Source organism: Sceloporus occidentalis, unplaced genomic scaffold (assembly GCF_023333645.1).
Source record: "Sceloporus occidentalis isolate IW3139 unplaced genomic scaffold, rSceOcc1.0.p SCAF_9, whole genome shotgun sequence".
In the NCBI taxonomy this organism is placed as follows: domain Eukaryota; kingdom Metazoa; phylum Chordata; class Lepidosauria; order Squamata; family Phrynosomatidae; genus Sceloporus; species Sceloporus occidentalis.
Genome location: NW_028316989.1, coordinates 25347605 through 25365291, shown reverse-complemented (window position 1 = coordinate 25365291; position 17687 = coordinate 25347605). Strand labels below are relative to the sequence as shown.

The window sequence follows — 17687 nt, the reverse complement described above, 5'->3', positions numbered from 1 at the left end:
TGGGGCTTGGGCGCGGCGGCGCAGCAGCACGCACCATTCATTTTTCTAATGGAAGGGGGGGGGTCCAGACCCCAAGAACCCCCCCCCCCTTGGCTACGTCCCTGACTCTGTTCTGCTTTGGTTAGACCTTGTCTGAAAGGCTGTGTCCAGTTATGGGCTCCACAGTTCAAGAAGAATATCAACAAAATAATCAAAGGTCTGGAAACCATCGAGCCTTGTGAGGAATGGCTTACAGAGCTGTGTATGTTTTTCTTGGGGGAAGAGGCTGAGAGTTGGCATGATAACTATCTTTAAATACCTAAAGAGATGTCGTATAAAAGATGGAGCCACTTTGTTTTCTGCTGTTCCACAGACTAGACCATGAATCAATGGATTACAAGAAAAGAGGTCCCAGCTAAACATTAAGGAGAACATGACTGTAAGAGCTGTTCAACAGTGGAAGGACTGCTTTGTCGGCTGGTGGGTTCTCCATTGCTGGAGTTCTTTAAGCAGTGGTTGGAAGTGCATCTTTCTGGAGTGCTGCAATGGTGTATTGCTGTATGGCAGGAGGCTTGGCCCTTGGGGTCCTTTCCCATTCTTGAGATTCTGGGATTCAGACAGACCTTTTGGTCTAGGATGAGGATAAGCACAGACTATAAGCTGTTTGCACCCAGGAAGTGTTACACCTTAAATATGTTGACATTTTGGGTCCCCGTCGAAGGAGTCCCCTCAGCTGTCCAGTGAGAAGCAACCCCTTGGTCTCCTTATGCAGTCGCTCCAGGACTGGAGAATGGAAAGACAGGCTTCCTGCCTGGAAGAGCATCCCTCCTCCCTGGAGGAAGAGGCTGTGCATTTTGTGGGTCAGGGAGAAAAGACCACCATTGTCCCAAAATGGGCAGAGAAGGAGATGCAAACAACTGGCCCTCTCTCTTGTGGGACAGAAAGGCTTGGAGCCCTTCACATCTGCCTCTCGGGCAAAATGAAAGAGACTTTGAAAGCAGGGCTGAGGAAGAAAGCCATGTCTGTTCTAGGACAGAAGCTGGCTGACTGGCATCTCTTGGCTTTTGCTGCTGCTGATGCCCATGTCACACCTGCCCACCACTGTTTTTGCAACAAGTAGCCATGGAGGGGGAGCCAGAGCCTTCCATCCAAACAGCATCTACAGCCTGAGACCCACCACCTGCGCTGCCCCTTCATCACACTGCCCTCCCCACTTGGTTCCCCCCCACCACCATTGACATAAAGGGCAGAGGAAGGCCCTCCACTGACTGAGGCCTCCTTGTCTCCTGCCTGGGAGTTTATCACATGTACTTTGTTCTGGGCAGGGAACGCGCATGGCCAAGTGAAAATGGAGTTCATCGCACGCTAAACTGTTGGCAAGGCATCCCCATGCCATCGTCGACCCTAACCCATCCACAAACCGGGCTCAGGTGTGTGAATATTGTTCAGCCGGAAAGCTTTCTTGCTCAGCCAGGATCTGTCTGGCTGAGCAATATTCATGGGCCTCAGCTTGGCTCAGGGATGGGTTAGGGTCGGTGATGGCATGGGGATGCCTTGCCAACAGTTTAGTGCGCAATAGACTCCATTTTCACTTGATCACGCATGTTCCCTGCCTGTGTCCAGAACAAAGTGCCTGCAATAAGCTCCCTGGATGCAGCCAAAGCACCCAGAGAGGGGCTGAGCCCAAGGCTCCATTCCCAGCACTGTCCTGGAGGGGGCATCATTTCTCCTGCCCACCTCAGTGGCAAAACCAACCCTGCCCTTCTGGGTGGTCTTTGCAGGCACAGGGCAGGAAGGGGCAGATGGACCCCTACCTCTGGCATGCAATGACCCTGGCACTGGCCCAGGTTCCAGTCCTAACGTGGGTGGCCACTGGCTGGCGGGTCTAGGGACTTCTCCCTAAGAGGGCCTGAGATGGGGGTGTCTCCGTGGCCAGATGGGCAAACAGTGGCCAACAAGAGATCTGAGGGCTGTGCAGATCCTTCAGCAGCTCTCTGCAGCTCCAGTAATCTGCAGCCACCTGTTCCTGGCTGATTGTGCCACCCCCTCCTGCCAGGCCACCTCTCTCTGTCCCCAGAAAGATTAAGAAGGAAAGAGTTTTCCACGCTGGCTCTGGAGGTGGATTGCCCCACTAGGCCACATAGGCCACAATGCCCCCCCCCCCCCCCAGATACACACATGGAGTCCCTTGGTGGCTCCTGCACAGAGGGAAGTTGCAGAAAGCCCACTCGCTCCCCTTCAGGGTCTCCCTCAGCAGCCTTGAATCCCTCCGCAGGACTGACCAGCCCAGCCTTGCAAGGGAGCCATGACTGGATCTGCACCAGCAAAGAGTGGGGTGAAGCCTGCCAGACGGAGGGCCGGCCAGGTGTGCTCCTGACCTGCTTGACCCACCTGCTCTCTGCCATGTCATTCCTGGTCCAGTCTCTGGCTAGCTGGCTGGATGTTGCAATAATAATAATAATAATAATAATAATAATAATAATAATAATAATTTTTATTTATACCCCGCCTTTCCAAAAAATGATCAAGGTGGCTTACAAAGATTAAAACATTACAGTACAAGATAATAACAATTACAATATGAAAGTTAAAAACATTGCTACAAAAAATGGGAACAGGAATCAGTAAAGAGCCATTCTCCTGGGGTGTACAATGTTGATATGTTCCCCACTTTTGTAAAGGTTTTGAGTCTAGTAAGTTTAAATCTGACCATACAGTGATCTGTCTAATGGCAGTAGTACTATAGAAGGCTCTTCAACTCACCATCGTACTATCCAGCAAAGAAAACAAGATCTAGAGTGTCTTCAAACAACACTTGAAACAGAGCCATAGTTATCAAGGCAGACATGAAGTCCTGAGCCCCTGATGATGGGACAGCTTCAGGATGGATGTTGAAATTTCCCAAACCAACAAGTCAAGAATACTCCAACACCACCATAGCTAGCTAAAGAAAAAGATTGTTGAATGGCAGGGAGTGCAGTAGACCAACAAAAATCCTGATCAGTCTTGGCCATCCACCTTCAAATACAGAGACTTGAACAAAGCAGATTGCAGGAAAGGACACCCAGATGAAATAGTAGCTGCTATGGGGCATCACCTTCATCCCCCGGTGTGCCTGTTTGGATGTCCGTGGTGGAATGGCTCTTTCTGGGGGTCTCCTCAAGTCATCAGCCCCAAAAGGAGCTAGGTGCTCCCTGAACGTGGGCACTGAGCAGAAGGGCCACAACAGTCTCCCACCAATGCCGACCCCTGTCTAGGCTAAGCACCAGTGGCTCATTCCAAGGCAAGCCAAGCTGCAGGGTGGGGCTGATGAATTAATTGCACTTCCAAAAAGCATGCCTCCCCCCCGGCCCTGCTTCCTCGTCCAAAAGGGCAGATTGCAGCCTGCCATGGAGCCAGTGCAACTGTCAGCATTACTGCTCTCCTTGCTCCATTTGAAATCCCAGTCTCCAATCTGATCTGAATATCTAAATCTGAATTATCACAGCAAAAGAGAGATGTGGTGCTCACACCTTTTTTTATCTGTTGCCATGGTGATTAGATAAAATTCACACCAAGACTCAGGAGAAAGATGGAATGATTTCAGACAGATCTCACCCCACTTGGCGAGAACAACACGGCAGACAACACCTTCGGCGCCTTCTCCCACAAACACTGCCCCACTGCCCTCCTGCCAGCCTCAGTGCATTGGGGGGCGATGGTGGACGCTTGGGGGGCAACGAATCTGGGGGCAGACCGGAGGCAGGTGCTTCTCCCAGTGGAGGAACGTCTCCCCTCCCACCCCCTTCCTCAGAGATGCAGTGGGAGACCCCCAGTAGCCACCAGGCCTATTCGAACGACAGCCCATCACTCACATTACATGGCGCATCTGCCCCCTCACCCATCAAGGACCCCAAGAGGTCCCTTTTCTGCCCACATGTCAAGACATACATTGTGAGGCAGGAAGAAAAGCTGGCAGGAGGGTGAGCACCGCAGGGGGCAGGGGAGCAGAGGGGATGCTGAGGGGAGGGGTCTGGCTTGGCACACCTGCAACCCCCAGTGAATTCCCATTGCTCAGGTACCCCCCCGGCTCCCGCTTGGCCTAAGCCCCGTCCCCACAGCTGGCTCTTGGGAGTTCACACACAAGGATCTTTCTGCTTCCACAGCACACACACAGAGACACTGGTGTAAAAATATTTAACAGAGAGGTCATGATGGTGACCCTTTGCTAGCTGGAGGGGCAGAGTCATGGGGAAGCTAAACAAAGGGTAAGAGAAGGTAAAGGAGGGGGTGGGCACTTTCAGGGCAAAGGGGGTGCACACTTTTCCCAAAAAGGCACAATAATGTTGGGGGAGAGGCAGTGCTCATGGCAGGAAGGCTGGCGGAGGCGGTGGAGGCTGCTCCCTTGGTTCATACTCATGGGGTCTGCAGTGCACAAACACCCACTCACACCCACAAATGCCACAAATGCCTGGAGTCACATGGCTGAGCCGCACGTGTGGGGCTGGAAGGCAGCTGCCTCACCAGCTGGTGGGTCTGGGGTCCCTCCAACCAAGGCAGCTGCCCCCTCCCCGCCACTCCCACTGCCCCAGCCCACCCCAGGCTGACCGCCTGAGTCTGAGGGTGCAGCCGTGATGGTCAAGCGTCCTGACAGAGAGTGCGTCTGTGTGCTGCCCCTTCCTCCTCCGCGCCTGTGATCCCTTCCCATTCTTCCTCTGGCACCGGGAGACTAGGGATGGGGAGCAGTGTCTGGTGCTGATGCTAACATTTGTGTAAGTCCAGAACATTGCAGGCCCTGGAAGTGGCGCACCTGGAAGGGACCAGGTGGGTCTGGGAGACCCCCACCCTCCGCAGCCTCCTCTGTTGCTGCCCCCCTGCCCTACCCTCCTGAGCCCCAGAGGCTGCTTGCAACAGAAAGGGATGCCACTCAACCTCGAGGAGGAAGCCTTCACCAGCGAGCAGCGAGTGTGAAAGCAGCGGCAGGCCAGGTGGCAGAGGCAGGGCTTCCTCCCAGGAGAAAGACAAACAAGTCTGGCCTTTCATTTCCTGCCATGGCAGATCCTGGTCCCCAAGGACAGCACTCTCATTGAGAGAGGACAAAGGGGGTGCAGCCATGCCATGGGTCAGTTACTGCCTCTGCCCGTCTGGGAGCCGTCTGAAGGCCTCTTGGTACTACCTGGCAGGGGCTCACAGCCAAAACACAACAATGCCAAGGCCCGACCCAGGCAGGAATATCAATGGGAGCGCAACACCCATAAATATTCAGTAGCTTTAATTTTGGGTAGCTTCATGCTGGGTCTCCAGGCACTCATTATATTTGGAGAGAATATAATATGATTTTTAGGATATATAGTTTCATTTGCTTCCACATTATTAAGGACTAATGTTAAGATGTGGCAGAGAAAGGAAGGGGGCTGGGGAATGACGCTAAGACAGAAAAGGGGCTTCCCCCCAAACCCCACACGATGGTGGGTTAATATTACCTCTTCAGATGACACACAATGATGAGACAAATTGACTGGCTCCATTTTCCATCTCCCAGGAGGGTCGGGAAGGAGGCACTCCAAGACTATCATGAGGTTTATCAAGAAGAGAACTGGGAATGGTTCAACGCTACGGCTGAGAGAGCTGGGGAAAGCTCCCCCCCAAGTAGGAATCCCCAAAACTCAACCCCCTTCACCGGCTCTTCTCACCTTCCAGGTGCAGATCGGTCATTCTGCAGTTACAACACACACACAAATTGTATTCTACCCCACTGAAAGCAGCAGTATCTGCATCATCCTCTGAGGCAAAGGAGTACCTTGACAAACCCAGCCAGGCTGCATTATATTTGCAAAGAAACAGACCAAACAGGGAAGGAGTAGGAGGAGGAGCATTATACATCCAAAATGTGTACACCTGTGAGGAGATCTATGACTTAGAGCATGGAAGACAGCCTTCAGATAAAAAGTAAAGGGAAGAGTGGCCTCATTGCGAGGGTTTGCAGTAGCCCCCACTTCATCAGGCTGAGGAATTGGATGATGCCCTCCTAAAACAAACTACCAAATATTCAGAAAGAGAGAGATAAAAGCAAGGGGAGGGAGGCTTCAATCACCCAGAAATTTGTGGAAGTCAACTCTGCCAAGCGTGTACAGTCCAACAAATTCCTCACTAGTAATCTCGCAACCTTAGCAGACTACAGTCTAAACATGGGTTAACAGTGTGATGCCAATGCAGTTCCGGGCCGCATCAACAGGGGCCTAAAGTCCACATTGAGGGAAGGGGTTCCCTGGGCTTTGCTGCTGTCTCTTGGTCTCCCTCAATGTTTCTTCCACTTCCTTGCTATTCAGTGGCCAGTTTCCTGCTTCTATTTAGGGGATTGTTCAATGTCTGGTCAGGATGCTGCTAGCAATATGCCCCTCAAGGGGCCAGGGGCATCCGGGGAGATGCCAGAAGGGTTCACAAGATGGCCTCCAGGACGGCTGTCTTCTACTCCTAGAATTACGCACCCCCTTGAACAGACAGCATCTGATATGATCTTGCCACTCCCTTCTCACAAGTTTGCTAAGCCGCCTTTGCTTTGGCTCCCCTCCCTCCCCCTCGGCACACACAGCCAGATTTTGTTGTTAAAAATGAAGTTTTGCAGTTGGATCTCCCTGCCATCAGCTCTTTCCTGCTCCACTGGGAGCAGAGAAATCCTGGAGCAGGCCAGCTGTGCTGAGTTCTGCTGAGGAAGATTTTTAAAGTTGCACTGGATCAAGCTCCACAGCCAGTCATAGTGTCCAGAGTCACAGCCTTGCCACTCGGCCACAGTGCAAAGGGCTTGCCACCTGCGAAGCTTCGCTGGCTTATTTGGAATTAACATGACCCACCATGAAATGCCAAAGCCCAGGGAATGGGACCACGTGCTTGAAGGGGGTTGAGAACTGAAGGCTAGATTGATTTTGATGTGAGCATCAGCAAGGCAAATGGGCTTTTGAAAAACCTATAATTTCTCTGCAACCCCTGACTTTCCTAAACACACATTTGTAGACAGCCGCACAGTTAGGCAGACATTAAACAAAAAGGAGGCAGACTAATGGTGATTTATGTGTAGGATAACCTTCTATAAGAGAATTTATCTTTGATTCCAGGGTAAATTTCAATGTTGCCAAGTTAACCAAATAATGCAGCTAGCAATTTAACAAATGGGGGGGGGGGGGGAGAGCAGGGAGATACACACAAAGAAAGAGAAGGCTGCTGCAATGGATGCAAAACAGAGAGAAGCAGTTGTGCAATGATGCCACCGAAAAGGCTGGCCATGAAATATCCCCAAAACATCACTTCTGGTAGCCAGAAAAGAAAGGAAATGCCAGGTGACCACATGCATGTGCCACTCACCAGCCTCCCCCAAGGAAACCAGAGATGGGAATAGGGGACCACACACCACCCCAAAAAACAGTTAAAGAACTTGTTATGACCAGGCAAACCTGAGCTGCCTAGGAAAGAAAAGTCCTGGATCAGCTGCCCCCAGCCCAGCCCAGTATCCAGCACATCCACTGCCAAGTCAGCTGGGACTGAGGCCCCTTGCAGCAGGGACTGAGAGAGCGGCCCAGCCACCTTTGTGGGCAGTCCCAGCAGACTTTCCTTCCTTTCCTCGGCCATGGAGCTGGTAAAGTAAAGAAGCCAGGTCAGATATAACACTCTGGAGTGTCCAGCAACACCAGCCCCCGGGAGACCCTCTCTTGCCACTGGGCAGGTGAAAAAGGTAACACAGAGACAAAAGGCGGACAGATAGATAGGTCCAAAGGAGCAAATGGACACAAGAAGCAGAAGGTGCCTTCTAGCTGCTGAAAAGGCCCCTCAAGGGATGGGACCAGGGGGAGCTCCGGGGCCAAGCTGACCACTCTTCCTCTTACAACAGGTGAGGCAAAGCCGTTCCCTCCAACCCGACTGGCCGGCCACCTCCCTCCAGCTTGTGGCTGGGCTAGTCTTTCAACATGCCCCCCTCCCAGGGCAAGGGGCCACCCAGGCTGCAGCGTTCCTCCTAAATCATCACTGACACTGCAAGGCATGCACAGCTGTTTACAAAGCCGGCACCAGCCTTTGAGAACAAAACACAGAAGCTGCACAGGAGCATCACCCAACAGAGCAAAGCAGACACAGCCCCAGGCAGACGCTGCTCACAAATCAATGAGCAATTTATAAAATCAGTTTTCCTTTCCTTCTAATAATGCCAAGTGCGCAATGAAAAGGTCAGTTGGAAGTAGAGGGCCACTGCCTTAGCAAAGCCCCTCCCTGGCAGCCCAGACCCCGGCGGTCTCTGCCAAATCAGGGCCTGGAGGCAGATTGGACCCAGATGCAGGCAGGGGTCATTCAGCCATCCACTTGGGCCCCAACATCCAAGGATGGTTCAGCACCGAGTCTGTGGCCACTGGATGGTTTCAGCGCACTTCCAAGTCCAAGGCAAGTGCTGATTCTGCACTAATGAAGCACCCCCCTCCTCTGCGACATGAGGAAGAGGAGTCCTTTGCTCCATTGCCCAGCCCTGGACACAAATGCAAAGCCACTCCCAGCCCAATGCCACAAGCAGAACAAAGCTCCCTTGGCCATGGCAAAATCTGTTGCACCTCTCTTGCCCCCCAGAAAGCCCTCCTCATGCCCCACAAAGGACACAGGAGCTTGGCAGGAAGGGCGTAATACCTTCAACTGGGATTGGAGGGGTTGGTGTTTAGGTCACATGCCACCAGCCAATGATGGGCAGAGTGCCATGACAGAACTGGCCTCCTTCATGGCCCCCACCCACTCAAGAACAGGACTTGGGGCAGCGAGAGAGTCTCCACCCGTGTCACCAAGGGCCACCAGCAACAGGAGAAAGGGGACAGCAAGCCTCCGCTCTTACCAGAAATAATAGAAACTGTGTCTTTCTCCCAGGACACAACACTGACATATTCTTGCACTGAAGAAGGGATGAGGCACTTGAAGACAGCCACATTTCCACGCATCGACCTTTGATCCTCCACCCGGACGGTGTAAGGTTCCCTGAAAACTGAGAAAGTGGGAGGTGGTCAGTAGGGCAATACTGCCTGTCACTGGGCAGCATTGTGTAACAGAAATTTCAGAAAATGTAAAGATCTAGGCCTGGCATAGCAATGATTGACAAGAGGACCTAGTAAATTTAAAATCCATAAGTTTATTTCCAATTGTCGACAAAGGAAAACATTGAACTCAGTGGAATTCAAGTTCCTAAAAGCTGAGATCCCCAACAAGACAAAATGGCTCTTTTTATATTATTGAAGACAAAGAAGCTCTTCAATACACCTGATTGGCTAATTACAATTTAAACATACAGAATTCTTACAATCAGAACAAATACATGCATACATTAAAACTGCATCATCACTCCTTACCCCCTCCTGTAGGAATTCAGTGGCTTTCCTCCTAACCTTGCTTCTGAACATCAACAATGTATCCTTATCTTAAATCGTGTATATTATGTCTAATTTTGTTGGTGCCAGCTTCCTACAGGCATGATGCTCTTTTTACTCCTTTGCTCTCATTTTTCTAAACTCCAAGCCTCTATTTTAAAAACCTATTTTTCTTTAACCAAAGCGACTCCATGTTTCTATGGCTTTTTATTTCAACAAGGAATTTCCACCACAATTTCAGTGTGCCAAAGAGTGTTCCCTCCCCCAAAAGGTCAGCACAATCACCCCTGGCACACACCCACTAAAATCTGACCCAGAGGACTCCCCCTCTCCTTACCCCCATTAGTAAATCCTCCTAGAAGTAGCACCCAGAGGTTCTAATTTGGGTTGTGAACTCTCTCTCAGGTACGCATTATTAAACTCCATGAGTCTCCTGCTCTGAGGAAGGACAACTAGCCAAAGAGCCTCTCACCTGTATAATGCCAGGAGGTCCCCTTGACCCTCCACTGTGACCCCTAACCATGGACTGCTGCCCTCTATGCCACTCCAACGCCCGCCTGCTCCTTGACCATGGGCAAATACTGAGCTTCTGCCCCACCCAGGAATCAGGCCTTCCCCTCTGGGACCCACTGCGGCCATGGCTGCCTGAGGTTCCAGCCAGCCAGGAATGCCAACCACCACCTTCTTCCTCCCCAATGCCCCCCATAAAGCAGAGAGGCCCAGACTCCCCCCCCCCCCCCCCGCATGGCCCATGCCACTCAGCCAATACCTGCTTTGACCCGGATATTTGGGCTCCTGATTTTGCCTGCAGAATTCTCTGCAGTACAGAAATAGTCGTTGTCGTGGATAAAGCTATTGAAGGCAGATGGCGAGAAGGGGTAGAGCTGCAGTGTTCCATTGGCGTGGACGTGGCGAATATGCGGGACATCATAGATGTCATCCCCAGTGGCGAGGTACCAGCGAAGTGTGGCGCTAGGGGACCCGGCGGCAGGACAGGGGATCACCACCCCCACAGTGCTGGAGAAGGTCACCTGCTGGATGGAGTCGTTCACAAAGTAGAGGCTGGTGCCAACATCTTCCGTTTGTGCTAGAGAGAGACACACAGAGAGATGATGGAAATGGGAGCAGGGAGAGCCAGCCTCCAGCTCCCTGCCCTACAACACTTGCACCTTGCAAGCCCACAGCAGCTCTCCAAGGCTGCCTTCCGAAGGGGAGATGGAGGGGGGAGGGGACAGGAGGCCTTTGGCTCAGGTTACAGTGGCTACTACCTTCCCAGTCCCCACACTTCCTGCCTTGACTGCTGCCAGGATCCCCAGAAAGAAAGGCGGGTGACCTCTGCACTCCCATGTGCCCAACCATGGGTTTCCCTCATAAAGGGGGATGGGGGTGGGGAGGTGGCACAGATGCTTTTAAAGAGGAGCACCAATATGGAGTACAATCTGGAGGGGGCAGTTTCGGGAAGAAGAAGACAACAACATCCGGGGAGAAGTCCTGGCCAATCCCAGTGCCCAGGAAGACTGCTGCCACCTGCCACAGGAAGCTCCACTCACACAAGGAATCCACGGTTTGTGTGAGGCCAGTGGATACCCAAGCTTCACACTCACAACCACAACAATCACAGTGCCAGCCTCTATGCCACGCCAGCCTCTCTGCTGCCGCCCAGTGGTCAAGGAGGGGCCGCGGGGAGCTCCTTCCTGCCAGGGACCCCTTAATGAGTCCTGCTGCCACCTTTGGCTTAAAGTGCTGCCGGTATGGCAGGGGCACCTTTGCCCACTCTGCAGAGAGGAGCCAGGTCTACCTGGGCAGCCAGGCCCACGTACAGCCTGTCCAGTGCTCAGATGGGACCAGAAGACTTTCCCTGAGAATCAGCTGGAGGCCCCCAAAGCCATTCAGATTTAGATCCTTTTTTTAGCTGCGCTACTTTTAAGTAGGTGGAAGGACAAAGATCGAGGACGGAGCCATTCATGCCAGGGAATTAGCCTCTCCCTGGGCTCAGATCCCAGTCACCATCCCAGCTGTGCCAACAGCCACGCTGACAAGCGCACGCCGCTGCCACCATGGTGCTGCCTTGGGCCAGGTCACAAGGGACCTCCAAAACTCCAGCCCCCCTCCCCCCAATCCCCTATTATTGCGGTGGGTAGCAGGGAAGCAGCTCATCTTTTGCTGTGCCAAAACAAACATGGCCACACTTTGCTTCCCCTCCAGGGAAGAGGCAACCCAGCACTCATTTGAGGAAAGGCTGTTAAAGCCTTATTGGGCACAGAGATCCACACCCCGTTGCAAGGCCATGAGGAGCCTATGCAGAGCGCAAAGCACGATGGGGAAGACAGAGATGGGTTTGTGTTTTCATTCAGAAGCCATTGCTTTTTCCGCCACCGCAGGTCCAAATGCCAGGCAGCATCTTTGGGTGGGCATGGAACAGATGCATAATATCCATAATGTTTGGATTTACTTCCCAGTGAAGGAATCCCAAATAAGCCAGCAACGGACTGGGTGCAGAACCCACCCCACACTGGAAAAGCTCTCCACTATCCTCCATCCCTCTCAGTCCAGGGAACGCTTCCCTGGCAAAGCTTAGTCTTTCAGTCAATGGGGCAGGGGGAAACCTCACCCACTCCAACAGAAGCACTTGGAGGGAGGGGACCCCACCCACAGCCCCAGGGATTTCTGCTTTGCTATGGACCAAATGATGCCTCTGATGCCTCTTCTGGACCCATCCTATGCCTTGTACTCTCCCTTCCGGACAAAGCACTGAAAGCAGGAATCCACACCACAAGAAGATGCCAGAGAGTTAACACAAACCCATCCCTGGTGTGCTCTTCCCTCCTGCTCTCTCTTTCTCCCTTGAATGCAGGAGGGACCCAACTCAGGCACCATCACAACTGGGGCAAACCCCATAGCCATCTGTTGATCTGTCCATCTTCCCTCTCAGCAAGTCTTCACCACGGCTACACATCAGCAGATTTAACACCACGATCCCCAAGTCTTACTCCACTTTTTGTCCTCCTTGGCCCTTCAAAACACCCACAGCACCTCTTGATGTTTGAGACCCAGCAGAAAGACTGGCCCAGAGTCTGCACAGACTCTTTCCCCAGAACACAAGTGGCATCATCCTGGATTGGACCACCGTCCCACAGGACCCAGGGCTTAAAATGAAACCCAAATTCCTAAGAACTCAGCAACAGCGAGGGCCTGACTCGGCCAGGATACCAAAAACAACCTTCCACCAGACCCTCCTTTACCCGTATCAACCTCCATTCCTCCTTCTAAGGCATCTGGAAGGGACCTGGAGGGGTTCCCCAAATGCCGCCCCCTGGCAGCGCAAGATTCGGCTGACCCTCTCTGACTCCTAGGGAGGACTGCCACATGCCACTCTGGGCACATGGCCACCTACCTTCAGGGCTTCCAGAACCCCATCAGCAAGACTGGACTTTGATACAAGACACAAAACGGAGGCCTCTCTGGAGCTCCAGTTTCAACCTGAGAGTTGGTCCCTCGCCCGCTGGGCTGGGCTGGGCTGGACAAGACTTTCTTGGAAATGGGATGGATGGGGAAAGGCAGAACCGCAAGGGGCTACAGAGACGAATCATGACTGGAGACTGTCCCTCTTGTTGTTTTATTACATACTCGGGTACTTTTACCTAGCTTGTAGTAAACTGAGAAGTCGAAGGCTTTCATGGCTGGCATCCATAGTTTTTTGTGGGTTTTTCGGGCTATGTGGCCATGTTCTAGAAGAGTCTGTTCCTGGTGTTTCACCAGCATGTATGGTAAGCATCTTCAGAGAATGCTGTCAAAACATCAGGAATAGACTCTTCTAGAACATGGCCACATAGCCCGAAAAACCCACAAAAAACTATTTATAGTAAATTGCTTTAGATATTTTTTAAAGGAAGGATATATGGCTATAGATATATAGACAAATGCTGCTATCTCTGGCCCTGCCTCCTAGAATTAGATAAGCAAAGGAAGCATTTTCATCTTGTGCATGGTGTTTTTAAATGGGTTTATGGTTTTCATTCTTGTGATGCTGGTTTGGCCCTTCTGAGGGCCAAAAGGCAGATTATATCGACAAATGACTAAACAAAGGCTTGGCAGAGAAGACACAGTCAGACAGGCTCGGCTCCGGTGTGGCTGGCACAGGATCGCCACCAGAACTGAAGTGGAGAGGCTGGGGTGAGGGTCCAGGCTGGCAGCAGTGGGACCTCCCTGGCCTTGGTCTGGGAGAAGACCCAGGGGCTCCCAACACCTGCTTGGCAGACCACCTTTGCCTCTGCAGAGATGGCATCTCTGCACATGTAAAGGCAGCTTCACAAATATTGGGGAGCCAAAAATGCCTCATAAATTGGAGAGAAATTCAAATTGCTATCAAAGCTTTTGCAGGTCAAAAGGGGCAGAATGGATTTTAATACAGAATGGAAGTTACAGGATTGGTAGTAGTTATGAGACAGACGCATAGAGTTAAATCCATCTAATCTCCTTTACCATTTAACGGTGAGCACCATCCTAATTCCATGTTTCATAAAACTGCCTCCCAATCACCAGGAGAGATTAAAAACATAGAAATAGCCTTGCAATATTTTTAAAACAGAAATCACTCCTGGCATCTGGTCACAAGCCTTGGCAGTAACCTACATATCTGAGGCATTAATTTCACCCCAGCCTTCAGGAAGGGGCTTCATTCGGAGAGACCCCTCAGTGGCAAAGAGGCACCCACAGTCTGTGTTCCCGGCACTGGAGAAAACACATTTAGAGTCCTCACAGAGCAATCTTCTTAAATTGTAGGAAATTGCAACCTGGAGGTATTGAAATATTAATACCTCGGCTTTGTCCAGGGAAGAGATTCATTTTGTCATCATCTCTCCATAATATTTACTTCCTTTCCTCGCTGAACTTCTTCAAGGGCACTAAAACTGAGCAAGGGAAGGGGCTGGACACCCCAACCTTCCCTTACCTGATGGTCAAAGCACAAAGATGCACCTGGTCACTGTCACCGATGCCCTCACCAGCACTTTCCTCTGTGTGGTGGGACACCCTCGCGCACCACACCTTAGGTAATGGGCCCACCAGACCAAAAGGGAAAACCATCTCCTGACAGGCAACGGAAAGACACTTGGGGAAATGCCCTCTGTGCCCCAATGTGTGCCTTGAGAGTCAACCAATTCAGCTGGTGCATGGTGGCTGGTAGTGAGGGGCTCAGTCCTCTGGCTAGTTGGTGGTTTTAGAAGGGATGTGATGTTTGTCAACTAGTGGGACTACTTTTCCCTGCTAACTGCATGGTTGGGCAAATTGTGGCACTCCAGGTGTCATTACAGCCACAGTTCCCTTTAGCCCTCGCCACTGGTCATCCCAAACAATATAAAGACACAGAAAATGCTAACATGAGCCTCACCTGTACTGAGGTTTCTGGGAGGTCCCTGGCAGCCAAAGACAGCTGAACCCTGAGCTATTCTCCTGAAGAACAGCAGGGAGAGTGTGGAAAACATCAGGAATGGAGCCCACATCAGGCAAGCCGGACAGTGGCTGCAGAAGGGCAAATGCTCACACCATAGGACTTTGTTGGATGCAGGCCATGCAGACTCCATGAAGAGTCAAGATTTAAGGTTGGCAGCTGGCACATCCGTACTGCCCAACCTTTTCTCCCCCCCCCCCCCCCCCAAATTTCACCTGGCACTGGCAAGTACCTGTGGCCTTCTTCTGGATGGATTCTGGCACCTGGGTACACATCTCCCATGAACATCCCCTGCCCCACTGTGACTAATTACACGAGAACTGCCCAGGCAACTTTAGCAGGGAGGGAGTGAGGGAGGGAGGGAAGGAAGAAAGGAAGGAAAGAAAGAAGGAAGGACACCACTCATAGTCAGGCCAGGAGGCTTACAAGGGCTTTTCCTGCATTGTTGCCCCCCCTCCCCCCCCTCAGCAACAATTGGAGTTGGAGAAGGATGACCCAGAGGGCTTGCATGCCTGCTTCTCTAACTCAGGAAGAGCAAAAAGGATGGTCAGGAGCAGTACCAACCCTGCAGGCTCAGGGGCATAGCCATACAGCCTGCAAATCACACTCTCTGTCCACAACATCACCTCTGCTCACCATGAGCAAAACACACTAAATGTCTCAAGGGGAGGCAATTGGGGGGGGGGGGGGGGGCTTCAGCCAGGCAGCTTGTTCAACCACCCTCAAGTACAGAGGCATACAAAGACCTCACTGGGGACAGGATTCTGTGTATGGGAGGGAGGTGGACTTGCCCCACATGCTCAATGCAAGGAAAGGCACCAGGGAAGCTCCCAAACTTGGATTACCAGCTAGAGTAAGAATAAGCAAGTGCCAGCGAGGCGCCAGAGACGGCCAATACATTTTGCTTCCTCAAAGCTTGCTAGCCTTGTTGAGTACCTTACTTTTAAGGACCCCACCAAAGGCACCACCTCTTTCTATGCAGCAACCAACACAAATGGCAAAGATATATGCCACCACTGCCCCAAGGAACCATGGATCATAGTGATCTGGAAAGGAAAAGCGGGATACAAATAAACAGTATTATTATTATTATTATTATTATTATTATTATTAAAAGTTTCTTCTTTGGCCACTGGCTCCTCACTCACTGCAGGCCTTGTCTTCCCAGGTGAGAAGGCAAATGGCCAAGATGATGGAGGGGCCAAGGCAGGGGCCTTCAGCCTCCCTCCAACGTCAGGCACCATGAGCCAACCTTAAGCAGGCCAAACCTATCTTCAGGGTCAGACCAGCCATGGGAGGAGAGGGCCTTCACCGAAGACCCTGGGTTGAGTGAGGGGAGAGCTGGTCCCCTGTCTTGTTTTCAGTCCCTTGGCAACAGAGAGCATCCTTGCGCAACCAAGCCCTGGGAACACCCCTCAGCAAGACTGAGGAACTAAACTGCTCCCTCCTAAAATGGGGGGCAGGTGGGGCAGGGCAACGCACAGGTCAGGGGTTGCCCAGAGTGAGCACCTCCTCACCAGCCACAGCCAAGACCCTCCGGAGGGAAGGCCTGGCATCCTTTCCCCAGTGGGGCTCAGAAGCCCCTGGAAGAAGACCCCCTCCCCATCCCCTTCTTGGCAAGTTCACTGTCTGCCACACTGCAATGGAGGGTTCTCCTGTCTTTTAAGCAGAGGCTGGATGGCCATCTGTCATGGGGGGGGGGGGCTTGGATGCTGTCTTCTTGCCTGGCAAAAGGGGGCTGGACTGGGTTGTCTTGGTAGTCTCTTCCAGCTCTATATGACTCTGGACTTAGAGGTCCCAGCCCTCTGCTGGAAACCAGGCCAGAAGGGCTGTGGGACTGGCCTTGGCCCTGCTCCTTCTCAGGCAGTGGATGATATTTTATTTGCACTCCTTAGGCCCCAACTCTTCTCTTGTGGGCAGAATCAGCCACCCATTGAGGGGATGAAGGTCCCCCGCCTCCTGGAAATGTCTCCCAGGGACAGTGCTTCCGCTGGGCGCGCAGGACGAAGGGATCATCCGGGGATCTCCATGCACAGACCAGGCAGCACATAAGCCCAAGGCAAGTCTCCAATGGGAACAAGCAACGGGGGTGTGGGGCACATCACTGCCACAGCACTTTTTGCAGTACAGCTGCAATGCAAAGGCCCAGATTACACAGACACAAAAAAAAAGGGGGGGGGATGAAATAAAGGTCCCAATTTTAATTTTTTTTACATTTTTTTTTGGTAGGAGGGGCAAAGAATTTCGTTTCCAGTTGCCACAGATGGACCAGGAAGGGAGGGAAGAGAAACGACGCATACGGCAAAAACAAGGAAAGCTGGAACCCAACAGATTTCTCCATTTCTGATCAGAAAGAAGAGATTTGACCGTTCCTGCTTCCCTAAGGGGAGAAGGGAAGGGCCTTTCAAAATGTCGTCTCCAATTTGGAAGCCTGGCAAGATGGGCAGGCACCCAGTCCAAGGCGTTTGGCGAAGGGATGAATTCACACCTCCCAGCACACTGCAGAGCGCATGCATGGGCCGCCATGTTGGGAGGATCAGAGCCACAGAAAGCAAGGAGAGGCGACTTCGCCAGTGCACTCTCTTGGAGCCTCTCTGCTGCCAGGGAGGAGAATGGGGGGCTCAGGCACCCCCTCGGAAGTGGAGGTCACCCAGGTGCCAAGTGTACGAACAGGGAGCCCACCGCCACTGGCACTGTCGGCTCGGGAGGGGAGATGCATGGCGTAATGCTCTGGTGCCAGCACCACTGAGCCTGGAGCTAAGTGGTGCCCAGGTCCCTCTAGAGAGGTGCACCTTCCAGGCCAGGTGGCCATGGGGCCAGTGCCAACCACCCACCTGCCTCCCAGAATTGAACAGCTGGGCAGCGGCTGGGGAGGGCCCCAGGCAAGGGACCCC

The 17687-nt window shown here is 52.3% G+C and overlaps 1 protein-coding gene across 3 annotated transcripts in view; it reads right to left on the bottom strand.

Annotated features, from left to right (window-relative positions):
- Window positions 1-17687, bottom strand: part of DSCAML1 (DS cell adhesion molecule like 1) — a 94546-nt gene that overhangs the window by 74868 nt on the left and 1991 nt on the right. For all 3 annotated transcript variants that reach the window (XM_089537941.1, XM_089537942.1, XM_089537943.1), the window contains exons 2-3: window positions 10114-10431; window positions 8819-8965 (exon numbers count right to left, since the gene is read on the bottom strand). In XM_089537941.1, coding sequence (XP_089394067.1) covers window positions 8819-8965; window positions 10114-10431 — 465 coding nt within the window. The remainder of the gene's footprint in view (window positions 1-8818; window positions 8966-10113; window positions 10432-17687) is intronic.